Raw genomic sequence first — 23,465 nt, forward strand, 5'->3', positions numbered from 1 at the left:
GCTGTGCTCGATTGGGTAGGTTTTGCAGACGGGATAGTGAGATGAGTCAAAAGGAGGAAGGTCGAACGCGAACTGTACCAGTCATGACGATGGTGCCCAGGAAGGTTGCGGGGCACCTCCACTTACCACAACACACGGAACCAAATCGTTACCAGTCCTGTTTACAATGTAAAGATGCATACATGACAACCAGAGTTGGGTGGGGAACAAATGCTATAGGACACTGTGAGTGTATGAGTTGTTACGCAGCAGCCGCCATCTGCCCGTGGACGGGGTCGACAATGCTCCTGACAGCGTCGACGAGGGCTTCGGCACCTCGCTGCACGCCCCACAGGCTGACCTGGCGGAGGCGTTTCTGGTTGGCGCCTTCGGCAGCGACGTGGTGAGCAAGGGCAGAGTAGATCTGGTCTGAGATCTTGGTCATCAGGCCCGTCTCAAAGAGGGTCCATGAACCGTCGAAGTCGACGAGGTTGGCTGCGACCTGACAATGGATCGGGACGAGTGTACGGTTCGCGTTGATGAACGCGACGATGGGTCGGATGAGAGCGTTATTCGTGACGCTCAGGTCATACGTGAAAACGGGGACGGCGGCCTTGAGGTCGCGGAACCGCAAGTCGATGTCGATCGTGAGCTGACGGGGTTCCTCAAGCGGCATCGTGTCCTCGGGTGCGCGGAGTGGTGGACGAGCGAGCATCGGCTGCCCGGGAAGGAGGGATGACGGGTTGCTGGCCTCTGCTGCGGCCAGAGTGTCGAGGATCTGCGACGGGTCGTCCATCTCCCCTGCAGCGTCGTAACGGTATGGGTGTTCGCCATGGAGGGCAATGGTCACAACGTTGCGGCCAATCTCCTTGAAGATCGCCTGCACGTCCACCTCATCGTCAGGGTGGACAGGGAACTTGATATCGAGGACGGCGTCAAGCTTGCCCGACAGAATCCATGAGACCGGGCCCGAGTTTCCAGAAGCGAACTGTGCGTGCTCGATAGGCAGGCCGTCGATGCGGAAGCGGGCCATCCGCTTGAACGAGCTCTCACTGTCGGCTGCCATGCGGCCGAGCTTCTGCGGCATGTGCAAGCTGAACAAACAGTTGTCGTACTGCCCGGTCATGGCCTCTGCGCCCAGCATGTCGAAGAACAGCCAGCGCTTCCGAAATGGTGCGTACCGCGCGTTGAAGATGGACACATTGAACGGCCGCTGCCCGCCTGGCTGGTAGAAGGTCACGAGGAAGTCCTCGACCTGGAACGACTCCATCTCGAAATCGCCCGGATGCGAAGGATGCCGCCAGTCCTTGGGCGAGAGAGGTTTAGAGGTGTCCCACCAAACAGACCTCCTGTCCATGACGCCGCGCACTCCCTTGACCTTTGCGTCCTTCACAAGGCCCTTTCCATCCAGCCACCGCTTGACACTGAGCGTTACCTCGATCTCGTCAAAGTTGAGGTCGAACATGGTGTAGTTGTCCTTAGGCGACGCCGGCGGAGGGGTGAGGAATGTTGGGGATAGGGATGAGGAGAGGTAAGGGACTGGCGATGGAGGGACCGCTGTTGCAGCCTTCTTCGACTTCCTGCTCTTCGTATCGGGGTCCTCGGGATCTTGTGGACGCCGCGAGACATAGACATTCTTGAAGCAGATGGTCGACGCTCCCCACCGAGGGACGATGGCGGACTCGAAGCTAGGGATCAGCACGTGTCTGTCGGCCATGACGTACATTACAGTCACACCGGTCTCGGATGTCAGGTAATCCGAGATGTATCGCGCAACGTATTCCTGAAGACTCAACGAGTTGAGGGTGGCGAAGACTGCAGACACGAACGTCGTTCTGGATGTCAGCCGGCTTTCCGCCAATCTAGTTTGCGACGCACGTTCCAATGAGGATCCAAAGTGCTGCAGGTTAGCCTCTACACCTCCCGCTGCCGCTGCCACTCACTGTTGCCGACGAGGAACCAACTAAGGAACGCGCTCAGATCATCCGTGTTGAACCTCCGCCAGCCGCGGATGGTGAACCACTTGAGCCGGATGCGCAGACGCTCCCACCACGACGAGGTTGCGTTCAGGAGCTCCTCCTTGGTAGGTCTCCGATGCGGCGCGTCCGACAGCTCGCTCGATGCTCGTATCAGACGTCGGATGAACGGTGAGTACTCCTGGATGTTGCCAGGTGGCGGTGGTGAGACAGACGGGATCGAGGCATTTGGTTCGGGGCAGTTGGGACACTTGCCATTCGCTGACGTGTGCTTGGGCGCCGAAGTCGAATTGAACCGCCGGGGGAGCCGCCGGGGAATGGCGAGAGCATGCGATGATGGGTGCGAGGGAACTGCATGCTTAGTGAAGAATGCATGGATGGTGAGGTAGCGTTCGGCCTGGGCCGAGAGATTGGGTCGTCTTGGCTGGAGAGCCGTTCGTGAGGTGCTTGCTCGGAGGGGTGTCGTGAGAAGGCAGGACCGGGGATAAGCCGAGACAGCATGTCGAGCTGCCTGCATCTTGAACCGCGAGACCAAGGGGATAGGAAGATAGTGAAAGAGTCTGGATCTGGGTCACCCTGTTGAAGGGCGTTTTGATGTTACCAGAGGCTCTTTATAATTGATGAGTTGATGAGAAGTTAGATGTGGATAGAGTTGTATGATTGTATAGTTGTAGAGTCGTATAGTTGGTAAGGCGACCAAATGAGCCAAAGGGATGCATTGAGAGAATGCAAAATGGGTTAATATCCCTTTGTATGCTCTCTCTGTTAGATTAGCTTGCAGATTATATCCTATCATACAACGTCATTTAGGGTACTGGTTCATGGTTAATTACGTGTCTTTAATTTTCAACTATCCTTCAAGCTCTTTACGTTGCCACCATCTAGAGCCGTGCCAAGTGCTGAATTTCAGTTTGGCATTCTGACTTGGGTTACTGGGCCCTGCCATCTCCCATCTCTCTTACTACATCTACAGTCTTGTCAACAGCCATGGAATACGAACCAGACGCAGCTGGAAAGGAATCCTACATCCTCTGTGCCGATTGTGGCACAGTCATCTCCTCCGCCAATGGAGCAGGACTCTGTAAGTCGACCACCGAGCTCCAACTTCTGGTCATGTCTTGGTCAGCATCGCCGTGCAGCGCTAATGGCAAGGCGTGGGATGTCTGCGCAACACCATCGACATTACTGAGGGTATCCCCAAGGAGGCAGTCATCAACTTCTGCCGTGGTTGTGAGCGCTTCCTCTCACCTCCTCAGACCTGGGTTGCCGCGCAGCCCGAGTCCCGCGAGCTCTTAGGTGAGTCTTGGTTGAGCGCTCCTACCTTGATGACTAATCCTCAGCCATCTGCCTGAAGAAGATTGCGCGGCCGCTGCAGAAGGTCCGCTTGATTGACGCGTCGTTCATCTGGACCGAGCCTCACTCGCGTCGCATCAAGCTCAAGGTGACAATCCAGAAGGAAGTGCTCGCCAACACGGTGCTGCAGCAGACGTTCGAGCTCACGCTCGTGGTGCACACAGGCCAGTGCCCGCAGTGCACGCGCTTGGCAGCCAAGAACACGTGGAAGGCGTCGGTGCAGGTCCGACAGAAGGTGACGCACAAGCGCACCTTCCTGTTCTTGGAGCAGCTCATTCTCAAGCACAGCGCCCACAAGGACACGATCAGCATCTCGGAGAAGCGCGACGGCCTCGACTTTTACTACGCCGAGCGCAACCACGCGATCAAGATGTGCGAGTTCCTCGCCTCGGTCGTACCCGTGCGCGTCAAGGGTTCTGAGCAGCTCATCTCGAACGACACGCACAGCAACACATCCAACTACAAGTTTACGTACTCGGTCGAGATTGTGCCCGTGTGCAAGGACGACCTCGTGTGCCTGCCCAAGTCGCTCGCCAAGCAATGGGGCAACATCGCTCCCCTGACGCTTTGCTCGCGCGTTGGCAACACCATCCATCTGATGGACCCCACGACGCTGCAGCAGACAGATATTACTGCTCCAGTGTACTGGCGCCATCCGTTCACCTCTCTCGCGCAGGTGTCGGATCTCGTCGAGTTCATTGTGCTGGATATTGAACCGGTCGGAGCGCAGCGCGGCAAGTGGGTGCTCGCAGACGCTCAGGTGACGCGCTCGCAGCGTTCGGGTGGTCACCAGTACGATGATGGAATGGGCGACGACGGTATCTACCACACCCGCACGCATCTTGGCGCGATCCTGCAGCCAGGTGACACCGTGTTGGGATACGACCTGACGAACGCCAACTTCAACAACGACGAGTTCGAGGCGCTCGACATGCACCGGATACCGAACGTCATCCTCGTCAAGAAGACGTACCCCAACCGCCGGAAGAAGAGCAAGCCTCGCAACTGGAAGCTCAAATCGATGGCCAAGGAGGCTGAGGAAGGTATCGAGCAGAGTGGCTTCGGTCGCGGTGCCGTTGGCCGCCGCGGTGGTGTCGACTCCAAGAACGTCGAGCGCGACTATGAGCTCTTCCTCCGCGACCTTGAGGAGGACAAGGACATGCGCCAGGCGATCAACATGTACCGCGCCGAGGTGCCGGCTGAGAACGAGGAGGACGACGACGGTGACGTCGCTATGGGCAGCGGTGCCAAGGCCGGGTCGGGCATGCGCGGCGGAAAACGCCGTACTGGGGCCGCCACTGCGGCTGCTGCCGAGATGGACGTCGAGGAGGACAGCATGGGCGGCGTCGATGGCGACGACGAGGACGAAGAGGAGGACTTCCCGGAGATCGAGCTGGACGAGCTACTCGAGAACTTTGAGGAGCTCGACATGGACGACGGCGATGAGGTGCTCTAAGGGTGCAACGTCTGTCACTGTATCCACCTTCATTTAGAGTCTTGCTTGCAGGCATCCTCTCGCCCAGCGAGGACATGTAAACTAGTGTTGGGTCGTCACGGGGGAGCCTGCTTCCCAGGCTGTGTGTGGCAATGAGCATAATCATAGGTCGAGCATAGTCATAGGATATCCAAACATGCCTCTCAGCATGCACCATGTGTGTTCAACACGACTTATTAATTCATGCAATAATCGCAACCCTAATGTCATCTGTGCGTGTTCCAAGCCGGTCGAACATGCCGCCGAACCCAAGGCATGGCCACCTCGCGGATCCTATGACCCTCATGCTTGACGCCCGGCACGACCGTAAATTCATACGCGATACCGGCGTCGTCAAAGCTCTTCGCGACGGCCTGCGTTGCGTCGAAGCGCGAGTGCGCGGCCAAACTCCCATCAGGCTGGACTGGGCGCCACGTATCCTCACTTCCAATGAGGAGCTGGACAGCCACTGCACCACAGCGCGTCCGCTCCGCGAGGGCTGAAACGCTGATCGGCCTCCCGCCCGGGATGGCTGGCTCGTCGCTCTCAGGCGCATTGGGAAGTGGTACACCAACCTGGCGCGAGACGGTTGTCGGGGCATCGCGGATCCCTTCGGGCCAGTCCGCGTCGATGAGCGGTGTAGCGCGCCCCGGAGCACCGATGGATACGGCATGTACTCGCTCCGGATATAGGTAAAGGAAGCGATGGACGAACTGTCCCCCGCCGCTAAAACCAACGAGAGAGAACGTGCGAGTGTCGATACATCCCCACTCGGCGGCGACGCAGTCGATCATGTCGAGGAGTACGGCGTCGTAACGCACCTCCTCACCGGCGCTAGTTTCCCATACGAGACGCTTGTAGTTGTCTGGTCCGTCTGGGAACTGAAATCAGCGCGTTTGGTGATTGCCCACCTTAATATCACAGGGGAAGTGCGGGGAGAGAACGACCACACCCTCTTCCTCAGCAAGAGCGGCCCAGGCATCGCGCAATTTCTCTGCGTCACGGGACGAGTCGTGCATGACCACCAGGAGAGGGAAACCCCTGGCGGGCGGCTGGGCAGCAGCCGCGAGATTCGTGGGCGACGTGCTGATCGGCACTGGAGGCCCCACGACCGTCCCGTCCCGGCCTACGTCTTCGCCGCGCGAGCGTCGGGTGACGGGGTGCGCGCGCGGTACGTAGAGGTAGAAGCTGAAGCGAGGGTCAGAAGGGAGATCTGATGTCAGCCACAGAGAGTTGGGACTCACGGAAAGAGGCGGTCCGCCGCGACGCCATGATCAGCGTGAGATGTCCCGGCGGGGCTGCGAAGAGCGCCGAGGTAGGGACGGCTGGTGCCATCGTCCGGAGAATAGTGATAGGGTGGAGGACGGAGGTGGGTCAGAAGACTTGGGTGGTTGAGAGAAGATAAGGTGAAGGAAGGGAAAATTCATGATCTCATGAGATGTGGCGTCAAGGATCATCAAGTATGGAGAATGGATGAACATTGTACGAGTATTGCAATGGACCATTACCGGCGACTTTTCTTGACCAACAACCGGAGCTAAGCGGCCTGAGACGATGTTGTTGGAACTTGACGCCTCCAGATTGGTGCTCGAGGTCCTCTAGGTGGTGTAGATGACTCAGCTGCAGCCCTATGATTGAGGAGTAAAGTGTAGATGCATAGAACGGTAAAACGGGCTATGTACATATAGTTCTAGGTGCGGCGGCCTATGTGATAAGGACGGAGCGTCTTGGGGAAGTGGAGGTTGCAGGAGGACAACTACTGTGGAGGCGGAGGTTAGACGACAACTGTAAGTGCAGTTTCCAACAGATGTCATGTGTTCGGTGTCGTCTTGATGACGAGACCCGCCAGCCCCTTGGCACGAGTGCGTGGGGCCTGTGACATACTTACTTCAGCACCGATGGACAGGAGAACATGGGGATGGTGCTGGGAGTCAGGCTACAGGCTTGGAAACATGAGAGCGACGGCATGTCTGCAGATCAATCGACATAGACTTCCTACATCAACGGCACCTCGACCCGCAAGTCCTTGATCTTGGAACTGACGCAGCGGCCGTCTTTGACGACCGCATGGAGGTACTTGTGGGGGTGATTGAAGATGGCCACATCCTCGAGCGGGTTGGCTGAGAGGAGTATGAGGTCCGCGAACGCGCCCTTGGCGACCACCCCGACCTTGCCCTCCATCCCGAGCACCTTTGCACCGTTGAAAGTCGCCTGCCTCAGGACGACGGGGGATGAGAGGACGCGTTTGCGCAGCTCAAACTCGGACAGCTGGAGTGGCTGCATTGAGCTGAATGCGTCCGTGCCGAATGCGATGTTGACGCCCAGGTCGTGGGCCTTCTTGAGAGTGACAAAGCCCATCTCCTGGACATGAGTGAGTTTCTCACGCGATGCGGGTGGGATGATAGCATTGTACGGCGGCCGGCTGAGGAGGTCGCACACAATCAGCGTGGGGGTGAGGTGAATGCCCTTCTTGACCATGAGCTTGAGAGTGTCTTCATCGATGAGGTTGCCATGCTCGATGCCCCCGATGCCTCCCTCGATGGCGTTACGCGCCCCTTCGGTTGTGAAGCAGTGGGCCGTCACCAACCTGCCGCCCATCATGCGCACTGTGTCGCAGATAGCGCGGATTTCGGGCACAGTGAACTGTGTACTCTCGAGCCTGTCGGTCGGGGATGCAACGCCACCGGAGGAGCAGATCTTGATGTGGTCCGCCCCCATTTGCATGATTTTGCGTGCCGTTTTGAGGCACGCGTCCACGCCGTCCGCGACCGCGCTCAGCTGCGGACCGTGGCCCCACGGCGTGATCTGGCAGCACCCGATCTGACTGTCCTGCGACGACATGTCGCCGTGTCCGCCGGTCTGGGACATGATCGGCCCGCCTTGAAAAATGCGTGGGCCAGGAATGAGCCAGTCCGCAGTTGCGTTCTTCAAGTGCCGGTTGGCGCCACCGACGTCACGCACCGTCGTGAAACCACGGGAGAGCATGCCACGGAGTACGTAGGCGGTCTTGAGCGCCGTGTCGGTTTCACTGGTGCCGGTAAGCGAGGTCATGGTCTGCCCCGGCGTCGCGGTGATGTGCGTGTGGCCTAGCGTGAGAGGAGGTATTAGATGACTCACAGTCAATCAGGCCTGGGCACATGTACAGCCCTTTGGCGTCGATTGTACTGTACCCTGCCTCCTGCATGTCCGAGGGCTTTGTCTTTTCGACGCTCTCAACAACGCCCTTGCGAATCCGGACGGTCATGTTCTCCTGCACCTTGAGGTGCTCGGTGCAAATGACGTTGACGCCTGGAGTCAGTGAAAGATTGGTAGTTTGACTAGCCGAGGCGGGCCCTCTTGGAAGTGAGGACGCACCGAGAAAGCTCATGGGCACTTGCTCTGGACGTATCCAGGGCGCAGCGAAGATATCATAGTCCAAGGGAACGGGGTACGGGACCCAGTGAGGTGGCGTCCACTCGTATGGCCCCTTCGGACCGTCGTCGACCATTTCGAAATCGTCCACCTTGCTCATGTTGAATAAATGAGTGGGTGGGTAGGCGATACTGAGCCGTTGAGACGGACTGGGGTTGGGTTGAAGATGATTACATACAGGTAAACGTCATTCCATAGGAATTGCTGTCTGCTGTCATGATGGTGGGGCAGGTGGGCATGGTGACAGCCGTGTTTGGTCACACGCTCAAAGCGAGGACAATATCATAATACCACAATAAACTCCGAAATCGGGCGAAATCAGATTCAAAATCGGCATTGCACTATAATATAGATATGGGTGCTAAGACGTCGACCATCGCACTTTGTGAATGTCGTATTAGATAAACGGGAGTGCGTTGATATTCCGGAAAGTCTACGCCTCGTCGTCGTCCGAGTCATCGGGCTTGTGCAGCGCGGCGTTCATGTCGATCTCACGGATGCCCATGGACGAGATTACGCCGATCGTGGACGCAATGATCGCGCAGATGAACACGGCGTTTAGTGCCTTTTGGTACGAGGCAATCGCAGCGGCCTGCTGCATGGGTGGGAGGTCACGGATCGAGTCAGACGACTCGCGGATTTTTGTAATGATCTTCTGTGCGCCAGGTCCCGTAATACGTCGCTCGAGTTCGCGTTGAAGCACGGCTTGGGTGAGCGCACCGGAGAGCGACACGCCGAGGACTTGGCCCGTGGTGCGGAACATGTACGAGACTGCGTTAGCGGTGCGCGGAGAGGTTCGTACGGGAGGTTGCGACAGCGACGTGCTCGCGCCCAATGTCGGCAATGAGCGCCACGATTGTGAGCGTAGTCACGGCACCGAGCGAAAAGTACATTGGGCCAAAGCTCGTCCAGAGCCAGAACTCAGACGTGTGCTCGTCCCAAGTGGAGAGGAGAAAGGAGCTGAGGATCGAGAATGTGCCACAGATCACAGTCAGCCAGTAGTACCGGCCGGTGGAGCGGACAGCGAAGCCAACACCCAGTGAGCCGAGCGAGCCCAGGATGGAGTTGGGGATCAGGTGGGCACCAGCGTTGGACGGCGACATGAGTCGCACCGCCATGAAGAACAGCGGGACCGAGTACATCTGTGCGTCAGAACTTGGTGGAAGGGATAATTGGACATACGACGCCAAAGGACAAGACTGAGATCGTAAAGTTGTTGATGGCGACAGCGACGGGCGTGCGCTGCGACAGTAACTCGACGGGCAGAATGGGTTCAGCCGAGACGTAGAGCTCGACGTAGATGAAGATACAGAAGAAGACGGCGCTTCCGATGAACATGCCCACAATCAAGTTGTCGCTCCAGCTGTACGCAATCTCGGGGTCGATCGACGAGGTCACGAGGGTAACAGCCAGCAGCGCAAGGCCTATGAAGACCGCAAGCGTAAAGCTCCCCAGCCAGTCGATGCGTCGGAGCTTCTTCCAAATAGACACCTGGACCTCGGGCGTCGCCGCGCCGCTCGAGCTAGGTGTGCCCACGGTGTACTGCACCTTGAACCAAATCATGGCGCCTGCGATAATGAGCAGGGGAATCTGGAGATAGAACGCCCAGCGCCAACCCATGTGGTCGTTGATGATTCCGCCGAGCGGGGCACCCAATCCCGAGCCCATGCCGAACATGATGTTACCGTAGCCCTGGAAGATGCCGCGGTAGCTGATTGGCACGATGTCACTCAGGATGGTGCTCCCGACCGAGGTGAGGCCACCACCGCCGATACCCGCGATTGCACGCGCAGCGATGAGGAAGTTCATGTTGGGGGCGACCGCGCACAGAACGTTGCCGAGGGAGAAGAAGAAGAGCGAGATGAGCATCGACGGCTGTCGGCCGATAATGTCGCACAGGCGGCCGTAGATAGGCGTAAAGCAGCAGACCGAGAGGAGGCTGGTGTGAGCGGTGCTTCTTGAGAGCTGGTACGAAGGCAGGCGGTTGTATATCTCCCCCTTTGATTAATCACGTACTACGCAGTACCAAGCCAGGACGCAAGGTTTGTGGCGTTGAACGCAGATGAAATCGGCCCAAGCAACGTCGCGACTACCATCAGCTCCCCCCCCCTCCCAATGGCCCACCAATAGTCCCGTCAAACGCGCTAAGGAACGCGCACGACCACATCGAGAAGCACTGCAGTCAGCGGAGGAAGATCAGGGTTGGGGAGTGGAGTGCGAAACGCACTAGAAGCCAGAAGTCCGTCTGCGTCAGCCCGGCCAGATTGTAGTGCTTGTCTGGCTCTGAATCGAGCACGGGCGCAAAGTCCTCTGGAACGCGCGTAGCAAACTCGACAACACTCTCGCGGCGCCGCTTGTTGGTGGCCCCTGGCAGCAGCAGGGAACGCTCGCTGAGAGCACTTTGGCCGGCGCCGGTCGTCGACGGCATGGTGGATTTGGCTGTCGCAGTTGGCAAGTTGGAAAGTCAGAGGCCCTTTGTATTGATTGGGACTTGCAGATTACAGGCCGGCGGTCGGCGCTGCTTCGAGTGGTCGTCTGAGGGGTGAAAGAAAGAAGAGGAGTCGGGCTAAATCAGCAGTGAGCAGCAAGTGGGGGGCAGCTAGTTGGACAGGTGACTGTTGACGTTAGGAACAGGTAACAGCCCACTTCAAAGTTAGGAACAGGAAATGGTTCAGGTCTCGTGATATGGAATGTTAATGCCCACCACAATATGATGACACACTGCAGATCTCCAGAACAATACTGTGCACATGCTCTCCAATGTTGACAAATGAATGCAGTCAACCAACATCCTTGACTCCAACAGCTGTATGGCTACTGTACGCAGCTACTCCTCCGTCGGGTTGTACCTACTGCTAATTCTGCTGGCACACAGACATCATGTTCTAGGTTCTCCATACCGCTGTGAATCGAGCCTACCCATATACTCATACCCTACCGCCGCAATGGCAGATCAAAGGTGAGGATCCGTATATCCGCGGGTTGTTTCAGCTCTGCTTGTTAAGGGCACAATGTCGAGCAGTTAGCAGTTCGCGCCCTGCAGGTTGGGTGCAATTTACTATGGGAAGCTCCCTTCCGCGAGAAGCTGCCGTGAGTGTGCAACTCCGGTACGTAGCCGGCCCCCCGTGGCGGGGGGGGGGTGGGGCCGGAAGAGGGGAGGAGGGAGGGCGGGGGGGGGGAGAGGGAGTTGGACAGAGGTCCCATCTCAGCAGGACGGCGGTTCTTCGCCGGGGGCTTATGCCACCACAGCGTCATTCGATTCACCGTTTGAACGATGCTTCTAGATCTCAGTTTACCTCCACCGCTCACAGCCCTATTTACACTATCACTATGTAGACTGAACCTTGACACTAGCCTTAATCCAATCCTTGGATCCTTCCAACGTTGTATGGAAACACTTCGTCAACATCAGACGTTCAGACATCCGAGCATCCGTTTGACTTCTCATCACTGGTTCATCCCCATCTCCACTCGCATCACTCTCGCCTCACCCTCGTCCTTGTCCTCGCGACGCATATATCGTCCCATCCCAGACGATCACTTGCGCCTCAGCAGGCCTCAGCAGGCCTGAACAACACTCCACACGCCTCCCTTGCTTCCCTCTCTGTGCTCCACTCTGCGCACCTATCACCGTCGCGACATCTCTTCCCTCCACCTCAACACTCACCACCGCCATGAACCGCCCCGCCAACTCGAGAATTGTGCCCGTCCTCTCGGGCGACGAAACGCGCTACCGCCGCCGATACCGCGCCCTCAAGGATATCGTGAACGAGTTGTCGGATGTGAGTTATTCCACCTTCCTCCCGCAATCTGTGTACCGGGTGATGATTCGCTGCACTATGTACCTTTCTCCCTCCACCTGGTCTACGGATGATGGCTCAGACCCGCTCTTCGACCACACTTGTTCTTGCTTGCTGGCAACTGCGAGATCTAGCTCTCCACCTTTCGCTCGATTTGCACCACTAACCCCAGGAATCAAACCTTCTCGCCCTCCGCGTCTACCAGATCCAGCGCCGGATCTACGATGCATACATGGCTGCCCACGGCCGCGCGCCACCACCCGTCCCCGTACCAGAAGGCGCCGCGTGGTCCCCGCTGTTCGTCAAGTCCCTCTTACTAACGGAGTACTAACTGACCCCAGCGTCCAGAATGCAACGCACTACCCCGCCGACATTGGCAAGCCTTCCGACATGGTCAATGGCAAGCAGCGCGCGGCCGAACCTGATCAATCGCCCAGCAGCGACGACGAGGCCCGCGATGTCGACGCCGAGATTGAGGACATGATGGACGACTACTAGCGTTGTGTATTGACGTAACTGCATGTTTAGAGAATGTACTGTCTGTATTTCTAAAATCGCATTGGCTATATGTTCCTACGCCTCGGTCAGGATCGTCGCTGGTGTCAGTAAGCTTCGGGAATCACCCCTAGCTGGTCCAGACTCACGCTCGCGTGTCTTCTTCTTGCCAGGGAGCCGGTCCATTACGCCTCGTCCGATCCACTTTGCACTGCGGTACGCGCCGACCTGGGCCATGCCGCGACCCCGGCTCTCGAGCTGGCGACGGTGCAGCTTCTTCATCTCGCGTCTCTCGGAACGGTCAATGACGCCGTCGTCGTCAAACGCCTGCTGGCGGAACGCAATCTCGCTCTCGCCCTCGACAGCCATCCACGCCTGGAACGCATGTCGGCGGCCCTGCGACAGCCGCAGGTTCTCGTGGTACAGGTCGAGGCCGGGCGAGAACTCCATACGCGCCGTGATGAAGCCGACGATCTCGAACTTATGCGTCTTGAATGTCTCATCGTTGATCAAATTCTGCTGCAATTGCTTCATGTCGTCTGACACGAGCACCGGCAGTTCGACCTCGGCATCCATCAGATCCGTGAGGTCCTGGAGCCACAATATCGCTATCGCTTCGGGCTTGCCCTTGCCGATGACCTTACCAAGGCCCGTCGAGCCAAACTTGAACCGCACGTGTGCCTGGTAACGGTTGTAGATGGGCAAGTTGAGGGGCTCGCCATCCCACACAATCTCGCCGCCGTCCTCCTGTGCCTCGCGCTTGCTCATCCGCTCGGCGCTCTCGTTTGTCTCGACCCTGAGCGTCACCTCGCGCGCCTCCCACACGTCACGCTTGGCCGGGTCGCCACGCAGCCGCACACGACTGATGTTGAGTGTACCTGTCTCCCACCCGCGCATGTTCTCGGGCAGCGACGCCTTGACACCACGGAACGCAAACGAAATGCTGGCTTTGCCAAAGCCAACGCCCTCTTGGATTGGGTACATCTTCTTGATGCTGGAGCAATCGGAAAACACGTCCATGAGGTCGACGGTCACAATTCCCAATATCGGGTCGGACTCACGCAAGCGCGAGTCGCGGATCACCACGCGTACCTCGGTCGTGCGGAAGTCGCGTACAAACACCTCTGTACCTGCCTCGAAGTAGGGGTTGACGCTGTACTGCTTGACGCGAGTGCGGTACACGAGCGCGTCGTTGACAATGAACTCGCCGTATCCGCTGGGCAGGTTCTGGGTCTGCTCGCTGGGGTCATCGGTGTCCTGTCCGGCCTCGCCCTCGCGGTCCTTGCCGCTCTTGCCTTCGAGATTCTGGCGCTCGAGGTTTGTGACCTGGTGGAGAATGATGGACAGGATACCGCTAGTCCATTCGGGATCGGGGCGCGTCTTGTCGAGGGTAGGCGGCTCTGGTGGCAGGAAGTCGCGAGCCGGGTTAGGCGCGGCGTCACTCGGTAGCATCTCCTTGGACGGGGCAGACACGGGCGCGGGCTGCGCCTTGGATTCCTCAATGGTCGGGAGGCGCTCGTACTTCTTCTCGAGCGGAACGCGATCAAAGTAGCCGATCGACCACACGAGCTTGCCTGGCATCTCGTTCCCGTCCTCGAAGCCCTTGAGGCTGTCCTCGCGGCGGTACATTTGGTTGGGCTTGGACATGAGCTCCTCGATGGGAATCTGGACACGGCCCACGAGGTCGTCGGCGCTCATATTGTCACTGTCCCAGAGCATGGCAACAAGATCCTCCTTACTGCGCACCTCGTCCATCGACACCAGCAAGAAGGCGGTCTCCTCGTACACGGGGTTCAGGTCCTGCAGGATGATGCGTGTTGAGTACAACGGGCGTCCGTATTTGGCGTACGCGAGGACGATGTACGGATCCGAGAAGCCATTGCTGTCCTGTGCCGAGAGGCCCACGCAGTAGTGTACGGAGATGAGGAAGACGCCAATGTTGTGCGTGTCACCCACGGCACCGCTGAGCATCTCCTTGATGTTGAGTGTCATTGATTTGGGCACGGAGAGCTCGGCAGTGCCGGCCGCAATGCCGTCCTTGACAAATGATGAGATAAACGGCAGGTCGAGCACGTTGGGGAGGCGACGCGACATGGGGATGGCCGATACCTCGACCGCAGGTACACCGCAGAGGGCGAAGGTTACGTTGCGCACAAATGGCGGATCAGGGATGAACTGGACGCGAAGACGGATCACGCCAAAGATCTGCTCGACCTGGATCCAGATCGGCAGTGGGATATGAAACCAGTCGTTCATGCCGAGGAAGAACTGAATGAGCATGTGGATGTTCTTAGAGCGGTCCTTCTGTCCAGGAAGCGCAGAGTATGCGAAGCTTGCCTCGAAGTTGTAATAATCCCCCGCCTGGTCTTCCTCGATCTCCTTGCCCGTCGTGTCCTTTAGCTTGAGGTTCTCCCCATCGTCAATCCAGTCCGTTTTCGGGTAACCCTTGTCGCCCGGTTGGTCTGGGAGGGCACGGATGCTGGTGATGCGTAGGGCGTTGGCGCCCTGGGAGATGTCTGTGATCCGCACAGAGTCGACAAAGCCTGGGAGCGACTGCTGGAGAATGTCCTCGACAGTGTCGGCGAGCGGGATGAACATGGTACTATCGACCAGGCCCCACACAAGCTGGACCAGGTGATTGAGCCACTCGACGCTCTCCGGAGTCGGCGGCACCATGGCGTTGCCACGTGTGCGGTGCTGGTCCTGGCGCACGGCCATGATCTCCTTTTCCATGTTCTTGCGGTTGAGTGACATGAATGAGGTGACAGCGATGCCGGAGCAGGTGACAACCGCCGACCGGAAGCAGAAGCCCCAGAAAGTGCTGCCCCACGAAACGAGGATCCAGAGGACAACGAAGCCAGCCGCGACGAGCTTCTCAGCCGACTCGATGTATTCGAGGATATCGGTCATGCCCTTTGGTGCCGGCGGCGGGAAGTCGTGGTAGAGCACGTTTGTGCCCATGATTCTTGTGTGAGACGAGTCGAAGTCTGCGCGCGTTAGCAAAGACACAATGTCGAGAAGTAAGGGATGTGGAAAGGTGTCAGGTAGTTGCCAGTGCATCGAATGACTCGAGATGAGCCTTCAGAATGTTTGAGGAAAAGGCGTTGCGGAAATGTTGAGGCAGGTTGGGAGAGTCTGTTTGGGATCTGCAGACACGTAGCTACTCACCCTTGGGATCGGCGTCCTTGACAATGATGGCCCGTCCGGTAATGGGGTCGCGCACGCGACGCTCGCCTTTGTTCCGCTTCTTGAATCGCTCGGTCGGCTTCTCCTGGTTGGCGTTCATCTGCTCCATGAGGCGCGCCTTCTCATCGGCGCCTGTGTCGGCTTTCTTGTCTCCGCTCTGGTCAACGGTATTGGCGCGCTCGACCGACGCAGGAGACACGCTCCCACTTGCGAGCTCGGCGTTGTTGCGCATCGCCTCCTCGCGCTCCTGGAGTATACGACCGTATTCCTCCGCCTGCTGATCGTGCTTCTCCTTGATGCCAGCGTAGTCCTGGACCTTGGGCACGCGCCGGGATCCCGAGTACCCCATACCAAAGACCTTGGGAGGAGGGGCGGCTGGCAGCGGCGGGAACTCGGGTACGGGCGAGCGCGGCCGCCCAATCTGGTGGGGGACCGCGAGGTGGGCCGACGGGGAGGAGGGAGACGTCGGGCCCCGGACTGGCGTCGTTGGCGACTTGGCGACAGGGGACGTCACCATCGTCGGGCTTCCTGGCGCACCTGACCCACCAGGGGAGGTATTCGGGATTGCAAGCCCCGAGCTGCCAGACTCGGCGGCGGTCCGCGGGCTGTCTGTCGTACCTGCTGTTGGGGAGCCTTCACCAACTTGCGCGCTGTGATGCTGCGGCGCACCGGATGGAATGGCTGTGCTGGAGTCGTTTTCGTCCACCCCGTAAGAGTTGGCATCGCGGTGCGGAGAGGAAGGAGATGTCGTCCAGGACGAGGGAGGGTTTCCGTTGCCTGATGGTGTGCGTTTGTGTCTCAGCGAGGTCAGCCACGACGAGGAGCGTCGGAGACGTGACGAGCCTGAGGATGTGGCTGAGGTGGAGCGGGGGCGCATGATTGGACTGGGATTTAGAGAGTCCTGGTGGCCATCTTGGCCTTCAGAGTTGGCCATTGAAACGAATGTGGGTGAGTGAATGAGTGGATGAATGAATTGAGATGGGTGGTGGAGATGGACGGGTATGTATGTTGCGTGGAGTAGTTAGGTAGCGATGGTGACGGTGATGGTGATGATGCAATAGCCATTTAGCCTTTCATACTGGTAGTGTAGGTTTGGTGCATTGGGGGTGCTCGTGCCTAGGAATATGGCTGCGGAGTGCTGTGGAGCGAGCCATGTCACGTACGTCAGTAAACGAGCTATGGGAGCTAACGAGTTATCGAGAATGATTGGGGGGTTGTGCGTGGGGGAGGAAGGGAAGGAAGGGGAGGAAGACGAGGACGAGGAGGAAGAGGTAAACCGTTGGACAAAGCTAGTCAAACGTTCCTTCAGTACTATGACGCGTTGGTTTCGATCATTGATCATTGATCATTGATCGACCATGGCTTGAGGCGCATCGAGGTCCAACTCCCAAAGCCCAAGCAATTCACCTCTACCTTGTCACCTCTCAATCTGAATCCGCTCCATCGGCTGCATCTGGGAGCCCAACTTGGTAGTAGTTAGTTAGCTATAGACAGCAGGCAGATGCAAGCTTGCATCCAAACTGCACTCCTTCACTCTGGACAGGTATGCCGGTTGGGAATTCGCCAATCCGGATAGCCGGATGTTGACGTGTCAATATATCGTCCTCTTAATATGATAGCATGTCGTGTCAAATAACCATTATAGTTATCAATTGATACCTTGATATACCGCCGGGTTGAGGCTCAACCAAATCAACCTGCAGCAAACCGGTTATAGTTTGAACACGGCGGCCGGTATCGTCACAATCATCACCGCGTCCTCTCTCTACAAACGACAGAAAAGACGTACACAAACTTTAAGCCATTCTCCTCCTTTCCCATCTTTGACCTTATCCTACCTTGACATTTCTCACAAAACCAAAATGATCCCCCGTGTTGCTCTCCAGCGCGTCAGTCGCCCTCTAGCTTCCTCCTGCAACGCAGCCCGTAACTATGCGACCTCGAGCGCCTCGGGCCGTACGTTTCTCCCGTGCGGAAAGTGCTCACCAACAGCCGTCAGCTTTGGTTTGAACGATGACCAGCGCGCTATTGACGGTACGTCGCCTCCGAATGGATAAGGAATTGTTCAAGTCACTGACCTCTCCAGATCTCTCTCGCACGTTTGCGCGGGAGAAGATTGTCCCCGCCGCTGCTGAGCTTGACCGCACCATGGTGAGATGACAATGTCAAGCACCGCGCTAACCTTCAGGAATACCCCTGGGCAATCCTCAAGGAGGCCCACGCTGCTGGCCTGATGAACACCCATGTCGCCGAGGAGGTGAGGAGAAGCAAGCTTGTGTAGACAGCTCGCTGACTGGTCAGTATGGTGGTCCAGGTCTTGGTATGGTCGAGTGCTCCATCATCTCGGAGAACCTCGGCTTCGGCTGCACGGGTGTGCAGACTGCCATCGAAGGTATATGAGGACACAGAACTGGCTTGCTGATCAACTCAGCCAACGGTCTCGCCGAGGCCCCGCTCATCGTTGGTGCTTCCCACGAGCTCAAGATGAAGTACCTTGGCCGCATGACCGAGACCCCCCTCGTTGCCTCGTACGCTGTTGTAAGTCGAGCACTACAGGTTGGTGAGATAAGCGTGGTGCTAACTGCCGCAGACTGAACCGGGAGCTGGCTCCGACGTTGCCGCTATCAAGACCAAGGCAGTCAAGGAGGGCGACAAGTGGGTCATCAATGGCACCAAGATGTGGTACGTTCCAAAATTCTGATCACTGCAATGAACTGAAGCTGATCCCTCCAGGATGTGCGTATTTCGTCTGACAGATGTCGCGGTAGAGTACTAATCGGCGCAGCACCAACTCGGGCCACGCCAACTGGTTCGTGAGTTTTCCGCAGAGTGGGACTTGGGGTGGTTCACCAACTGAATGTAGTTTGTCCTTGCTGTTACCGACCCGTCTGCCGGTGTCAAGGGCCTTACTGGCTTTGTGGTTGAAGCCGACACGCCAGGCATTACTCCGGGCCGCAAGGAGATCAACATGGGCCAGCGCTGCTCTGACACTCGCATGGTCACCTTCCAGGACGTCGTTGTTCCTCAGGAGAACGTCATTGGCGCCGTTGGCGAGGGTTTCAAGCGTGCGCCTCATGCGTCGAATCTGGCTTACAAGCAGTGGCGATGAAGGCGTTCGACATCACACGCCCTCTTGTTGCCGCTGGTGCGGTGGGTCTGGCCCAGCGTGCTCTTGAGGAGGCGACCAAGTACGCCCAGGAGCGCAAGGTAAGTCGTGTTGATGTCTCTGCGTGGCTTCAATTAGCTCATGTCACAGACCATGGGCAAGGCTATCATCGACCACCAGGGTGTCGGGTTCATGCTCGCAGACATGGCCGTCAACGCCGAGGCAGCCCGTGCGCTCGTGTGGAAGTCGGCCTGGGTCAAGGATGCCGGCCAACGTAACAGTGCGTCATGATCATCGAGAATGGCTAACGCAGGCTACTACGCCTCCATGGCCAAGCTTTACGCTAGTCGGGCTGCGGTTGAGAACGCCAGCACTGGTGTGCAGGGTAAGCCGAGGTGCGCTCCTATGTCAGCTGACATCAGTCTTTGGTGGCATTGGCTTTAACACCGAGATGCCCATGGAGAAGCTCTTCCGGTAGGCATCCCTGCTGATATCGTACTGATTATCCAGGGACTCGAAGATCTTCGAGCTTTGTATGTTGCACCCATCACTCTTCTTGGGAGACGCTTTTAACTATACTAACGCACGCAGACGAAGGTACCTCGCAGATTCAGCGCCTTGTCATCTCGCGTCATCTTCCTGGCCTTTACCCCGCTTAAGGGTTCGAGTCCAGATGGCGGAGGCGTCTCTCACGGCAGCGTCTCTCTATGCTGCCCGCGGAGTTGGCATGATGAATGATGAAGCACCATGTATCCAAATACGAAAGAAATTGCACCATTGGGGCATGAGGCAAGTCGCGGCTATATGAATGCATACAGGACTGCCATGGCACATGGTCTAGTTGGCAAAGTGTTTGAGACTCCACAACAAAACGGCACCTTTTGTGTTACCAGCCGCCATGTACTCGCCTCCCGAGGAGAACCCAAGGGAGTTGACACGCCCCAATGGAGTCGCATTGGTTGGCCAGTTGGAGAATGCCGTCCCTGTCGGAAGGTGGTACTGACGTTAGCGATAGTCTCGGTCCAGCGAGCAGGTCACTCACAAGCTTGAGCTGCTTCTGCTTGGCGGATGACGCCGAGACAAACAGTTCTCCCGAAGGATGGAACGCCATTGTCGAGATCGGCGTTGTCAAGTGCTCGAGCGACTTGAGTGGCTCGACTCCGCTGTTCGCATCGCTTCTGGTGGACGCGAGTGTGGTAGAGTGATAGATATTAACAATACCGGTCGACGATCTTGTACGTCAGCTGGTTACGGTTAGAGAACTCACCCAACAGCGGTGTACTGCGACCGGTACTGGCGAATAAGCTGCCCGCCATACGCGCGGTCATCTTTCCAGCGGCGCACAATCTTCTTCTCCGACACGTCCCAGACCTCAACCTCCGCTCCATCACGGCCGCCGAGGACACTGAGCTCAGAGCTGTCCTCACTCCAAGCCAGGTCTGCAACAGTCCCTCCACGACCACTCTTCAACTCGGCCACAACGACGCCTGTGCTGCCACCGTGGCTCCACTCCACAATGCTGACGGCTCCACGCCGGCCAGCCACGGCGAGCAGTGTTCCGTCCGGGGAGAATCGGGTCCGCTCCAACGATTGCGGACTGGTTGGGGTAGGTGCAGAGCCGAATAGGTTTCGTGGAGAGCGAGTGATTGTTTGAGAGACAAGGTCGTACGTGTAGTAGAACGGCCGTGTGCCAGTGATGAGCAGTGAGGTTCCTGAGGGATGGAAAGACAGGCGAGAAAGGGGGAGGGAGGGAATGTGAAGCGTCAAGAGAGGCGCGTTGGTGTGGCCGTCAATCTGAGGGTCAGCATGTAGCAAAGAAGAGGTCAACGAACATTGTAGAATCGCACGCGGCGGTCAGTGCCTGCCGTCGCGAGGACCGGCATCTTGGTCGACGGATGCCAAACCAGGTCGACAATACCCGCGAGACCACTGCTCGAACCTTCTTCGCTGACAGATCCGGCATTGGCATTACGAAGGCGCTGGATATCGATGGTTGTGGTTGGAAGAGGGGGCCGTCTGTCGTCGAGAGCGCCGGTATTGATGAACGACGCGGTAGAAGCCAACAGGCGCTGCATTGTCGGCAGGTTGTTGTCTGCACGGCTAGAAGCCCAATCGGGCTTGGGATGAAGGCGTTCAAATCTAGTGTGAGTAAGGACATAACCGGAGAAAGACTCACTGCTCGCGCAACTTGGACCACAGCTCACCCCCGTTCACGCGATCCTCCCCTCCCTTTCCCCTAGCGAGCTTCCGCGTGCGCTTGGAACTCTTTAATGAAACAGAAACCGCATCGTCGGCTGGGTCATGCCAGAGCTGCGGCTTCTCGTCTTCTTGGTTTGGTTCTGGTAGAGCCCGAGTGCTCTCCTCCATGAACTCCACTGTGGGTTCGTTCTCGAACTCGTCTTCCGAGACATCGCCGTCGGTCGCTGTGGGCAAGTCAACCGTGAAAAGCTTCATCGTCAGTCCCTATCACAGGCTTTCGGTAGGAAACGTACTTCGCTGTCCTGCATCCACCCAAGTCCGGTACCGGTGCCATCATGGTCATCTTGGGAGTTCGATCCAGTTCTCTGTTGTTTTCTGCTACCGAAGAGGCGAGCCTCAAGCTGCTCTTCCTCGTCCTCCTCATGAGCCCGACGCGAGCGAGACCCGAATGACCTCTTCTTGGATCTGTGCAATTTGGCGACGGGTGAACGCATGGCCGTTGATGGATGATGGGGAGAGTGAGTGTGTAGTCAACAACATTGGATGGAGTGGACAGAAAATCGTGCAAGAATATCACGTGACATGGAGCCCCAGTACCCATTTGCTTCCGTCATCCAAACCTCCACCGCGCGTCATTGCTCACGACGCCAGCACCAATGAACAGAACACCCAGTCTGCGACGTACCAATGCGGCCTTCCCTCCGAGCGAACGTGTACACTGCCGCAGTGCGTTCAAGGTTTGTACGACCGTTGGAAGTTAGCTTCCTTCTTCGACCGGCTCTCCGACACCCCGGCCAAGTGACCCATGGCATCTCAATCCCGCTCTCACAGGGCGTCTCTTGGACAAGGTCCCGACATGCGGCTGTCTCCTCTGTGACTCAAGACAGCGACACGAAGACTCTCCTCATCGTCTACTACAGTATGACCGACGGTACGAGGCAGATGGCTCAGGCAGCCTATGAGGCTGCGCAGGATGCGGAGGGCGTCCACACTCGGTTGTTGCGAGCAGAGGATGCTGGGCCCGACGATCTCCTCAACGCGTCCGGCTACATCTTCGCGACTCCTGAGAACCTTGCAGCAATCGCAGGTGTATTCAAAGCCTTTATCGATCGCACCTACTACCCCGTTCTCGGCAAAGCCAATGGCCGACCGTACGCAGCGATGATCTGCGCCGGGAGTGATGGAGAGAACGCCTTGCGTCAACTTGATCGCGTCGCCAAAGGATGGCGCCTGAAGATGATTGCACCTGGCACCATCGTTTGCACGCACGCCCAGACACCAGAGCGAATCTATGCCACCAAGAAGATCGGACCAGAAGACCTCGCCCGCTGTGCCGAAATCGGTCAAGCGATGGCGGAGGGCCTCTCGCTCGGAGTCTTCTAATTTCAATGTTGGTGAGGTTCCACGGTGACATCGTTCACTGGCGTTCCACCCACCTTCTCTCGCCTCAGACGCCCCAATCATCGAATGACGACTTGGCGTCTGTGGCCTGCAAGTCGCTTCTCGGCCCAGGCAATGCGAGCGGCCTCGGGTATTTCCTCGCCACATCCGTCACTACCGCCTTCATCCGTCCGTCACCGTCAATCTTTTCGGTTTCTTACGCTCATCCGGCCTGCCATCGAATCCCGCCGCGGCTGTTCTTAATGTTTCCACCAATACACGACCGTCTTACCATCGCTGTTAACGCAGTCGCAGTCGCCCTCGTTGCCGCTGCTCAGTCGTCCTCGCTCATATTCTCACAGATATCACTCGCCAGCATTTTCCCCAGGTCACCTCGCTGTCGCCTTGACGGCCACCCAGCAGTCGTCATCTCAGTTGCCATCACATCGTTCGCTACGGCCTTCGCTGCGGGCGTCCTTGCCTGTTGTCCTCGTCAACGTTCGATGCTTCTGTCAACCGGTAACTCTTCGATGCCTGTGCCATCGTCACGTCAACCCCTCTCATTGTGTTCATCACCCCTCACCATCCACCACCTCCAACTGGTATGTTCCACCACCCGCGCTTGGTCACCCCAGCTTCTAACTAAAGGCACTGGCTAATCCACGTTGCCAGACATGTATACTCTCCATCGATCTTTGTTTCTACACTGCCGATCTTCATGAGATTCGACCATGTACCCTTTCAACTGACTATATCTCGCCAACCTTTGGAGAGGAAATTGAAATTACGCGACCACCCAACTCCTTGCAGCGAGCTGCATCCAAAGCGAATTTCAAACCACAGGGTTCAGCACGTATCGGCTCTGCAGTGCCGTCTGAGATGCAATTGTTGAACGGGTTCCATTGAAAGCACGGTATTACTAGTCTGGTGGAGAACTCAGGATGCTGTCGTAGAGTCTTGATATCAGAGCGATTAAATAACAAGCGTCTGGTGTGAGTGACTGCCTGCGTCGTTTCGTTTCACGGACCCAATGCTCTTCCCACACCCTTTGTCCCGAGGATGGTTTGCATCGGCCCTTGATCCGTTGGGCTGGTCCATTTTGTTAG

General features: G+C 57.5%; 10 protein-coding genes across 10 annotated transcripts; 4 read left to right on the forward strand and 6 right to left on the reverse strand.

Annotated features, from left to right (window-relative positions):
* Positions 1 to 241: 241 nt before the first annotated feature.
* MDM31 (uncharacterized protein) lies at positions 242 to 2,312 on the reverse strand (the record flags this gene model as incomplete). The annotated part of the gene is made up of 5 exons (XM_060599567.1): positions 242 to 1,667; positions 1,704 to 1,814; positions 1,858 to 1,879; positions 1,923 to 2,216; positions 2,252 to 2,312. The coding sequence occupies 5 exons, from the start codon at positions 2,310 to 2,312 to the stop codon at positions 242 to 244; spliced, it is 1,914 nt and encodes a 637-aa protein (XP_060452918.1).
* A 630-nt stretch (positions 2,313 to 2,942) lies between these two features.
* NMD3 (uncharacterized protein) lies at positions 2,943 to 4,764 on the forward strand (the record flags this gene model as incomplete). Its single annotated transcript, XM_060599578.1, has 3 exons — positions 2,943 to 3,036; positions 3,108 to 3,251; positions 3,296 to 4,764. 3 exons carry the CDS (start codon positions 2,943 to 2,945, stop codon positions 4,762 to 4,764), a joined length of 1,707 nt encoding a protein of 568 aa, XP_060452919.1.
* A 245-nt stretch (positions 4,765 to 5,009) lies between these two features.
* Positions 5,010 to 6,117, reverse strand: CcaverHIS019_0103720 (uncharacterized protein; the record flags this gene model as incomplete). Its single annotated transcript, XM_060599589.1, has 3 exons — positions 5,010 to 5,663; positions 5,694 to 5,995; positions 6,027 to 6,117. 3 exons carry the CDS (start codon positions 6,115 to 6,117, stop codon positions 5,010 to 5,012), a joined length of 1,047 nt encoding a protein of 348 aa, XP_060452920.1.
* Positions 6,118 to 6,777: 660 nt separating this feature from the next.
* Positions 6,778 to 8,293, reverse strand: CcaverHIS019_0103730 (uncharacterized protein; the record flags this gene model as incomplete). The annotated part of the gene is made up of 3 exons (XM_060599600.1): positions 6,778 to 7,868; positions 7,900 to 8,070; positions 8,137 to 8,293. The coding sequence occupies 3 exons, from the start codon at positions 8,291 to 8,293 to the stop codon at positions 6,778 to 6,780; spliced, it is 1,419 nt and encodes a 472-aa protein (XP_060452921.1).
* A 333-nt stretch (positions 8,294 to 8,626) lies between these two features.
* On the reverse strand, positions 8,627 to 10,621 carry CcaverHIS019_0103740 (uncharacterized protein; the record flags this gene model as incomplete). The annotated part of the gene is made up of 6 exons (XM_060599611.1): positions 8,627 to 8,964; positions 8,996 to 9,335; positions 9,376 to 10,132; positions 10,210 to 10,282; positions 10,318 to 10,369; positions 10,421 to 10,621. 6 exons carry the CDS (start codon positions 10,619 to 10,621, stop codon positions 8,627 to 8,629), a joined length of 1,761 nt encoding a protein of 586 aa, XP_060452922.1.
* A 1,246-nt stretch (positions 10,622 to 11,867) lies between these two features.
* On the forward strand, positions 11,868 to 12,491 carry CcaverHIS019_0103750 (uncharacterized protein; the record flags this gene model as incomplete). The annotated part of the gene is made up of 3 exons (XM_060599622.1): positions 11,868 to 11,975; positions 12,166 to 12,290; positions 12,335 to 12,491. 3 exons carry the CDS (start codon positions 11,868 to 11,870, stop codon positions 12,489 to 12,491), a joined length of 390 nt encoding a protein of 129 aa, XP_060452923.1.
* Positions 12,492 to 12,566: 75 nt separating this feature from the next.
* CcaverHIS019_0103760 (uncharacterized protein) lies at positions 12,567 to 16,551 on the reverse strand (the record flags this gene model as incomplete). Its single annotated transcript, XM_060599633.1, has 3 exons — positions 12,567 to 12,589; positions 12,638 to 15,475; positions 15,657 to 16,551. The coding sequence occupies 3 exons, from the start codon at positions 16,549 to 16,551 to the stop codon at positions 12,567 to 12,569; spliced, it is 3,756 nt and encodes a 1,251-aa protein (XP_060452924.1).
* Positions 16,552 to 17,536: 985 nt separating this feature from the next.
* Positions 17,537 to 19,439, forward strand: CcaverHIS019_0103770 (uncharacterized protein; the record flags this gene model as incomplete). Its single annotated transcript, XM_060599644.1, has 16 exons — positions 17,537 to 17,630; positions 17,667 to 17,708; positions 17,761 to 17,825; positions 17,863 to 17,931; positions 17,976 to 18,066; positions 18,106 to 18,212; positions 18,265 to 18,356; positions 18,408 to 18,414; positions 18,443 to 18,487; positions 18,538 to 18,739; positions 18,775 to 18,881; positions 18,931 to 19,060; positions 19,094 to 19,165; positions 19,203 to 19,254; positions 19,291 to 19,313; positions 19,372 to 19,439. 16 exons carry the CDS (start codon positions 17,537 to 17,539, stop codon positions 19,437 to 19,439), a joined length of 1,266 nt encoding a protein of 421 aa, XP_060452925.1.
* Positions 19,440 to 19,617: 178 nt separating this feature from the next.
* UTP18 (uncharacterized protein) lies at positions 19,618 to 21,473 on the reverse strand (the record flags this gene model as incomplete). Its single annotated transcript, XM_060599655.1, has 6 exons — positions 19,618 to 19,779; positions 19,823 to 20,012; positions 20,048 to 20,574; positions 20,613 to 20,919; positions 20,957 to 21,228; positions 21,273 to 21,473. 6 exons carry the CDS (start codon positions 21,471 to 21,473, stop codon positions 19,618 to 19,620), a joined length of 1,659 nt encoding a protein of 552 aa, XP_060452926.1.
* A 427-nt stretch (positions 21,474 to 21,900) lies between these two features.
* On the forward strand, positions 21,901 to 22,362 carry CcaverHIS019_0103790 (uncharacterized protein; the record flags this gene model as incomplete). The annotated part of the gene is made up of 1 exon (XM_060599666.1): positions 21,901 to 22,362. The coding sequence occupies one exon, from the start codon at positions 21,901 to 21,903 to the stop codon at positions 22,360 to 22,362; it is 462 nt and encodes a 153-aa protein (XP_060452927.1).
* Between the last annotated feature and the right edge of the window lie 1,103 nt (positions 22,363 to 23,465).

Source organism: Cutaneotrichosporon cavernicola (genome assembly GCF_030864355.1).
Source record: "Cutaneotrichosporon cavernicola HIS019 DNA, chromosome: 1".
NCBI classification, from domain to species: Eukaryota; Fungi; Basidiomycota; class Tremellomycetes; order Trichosporonales; family Trichosporonaceae; genus Cutaneotrichosporon; species Cutaneotrichosporon cavernicola.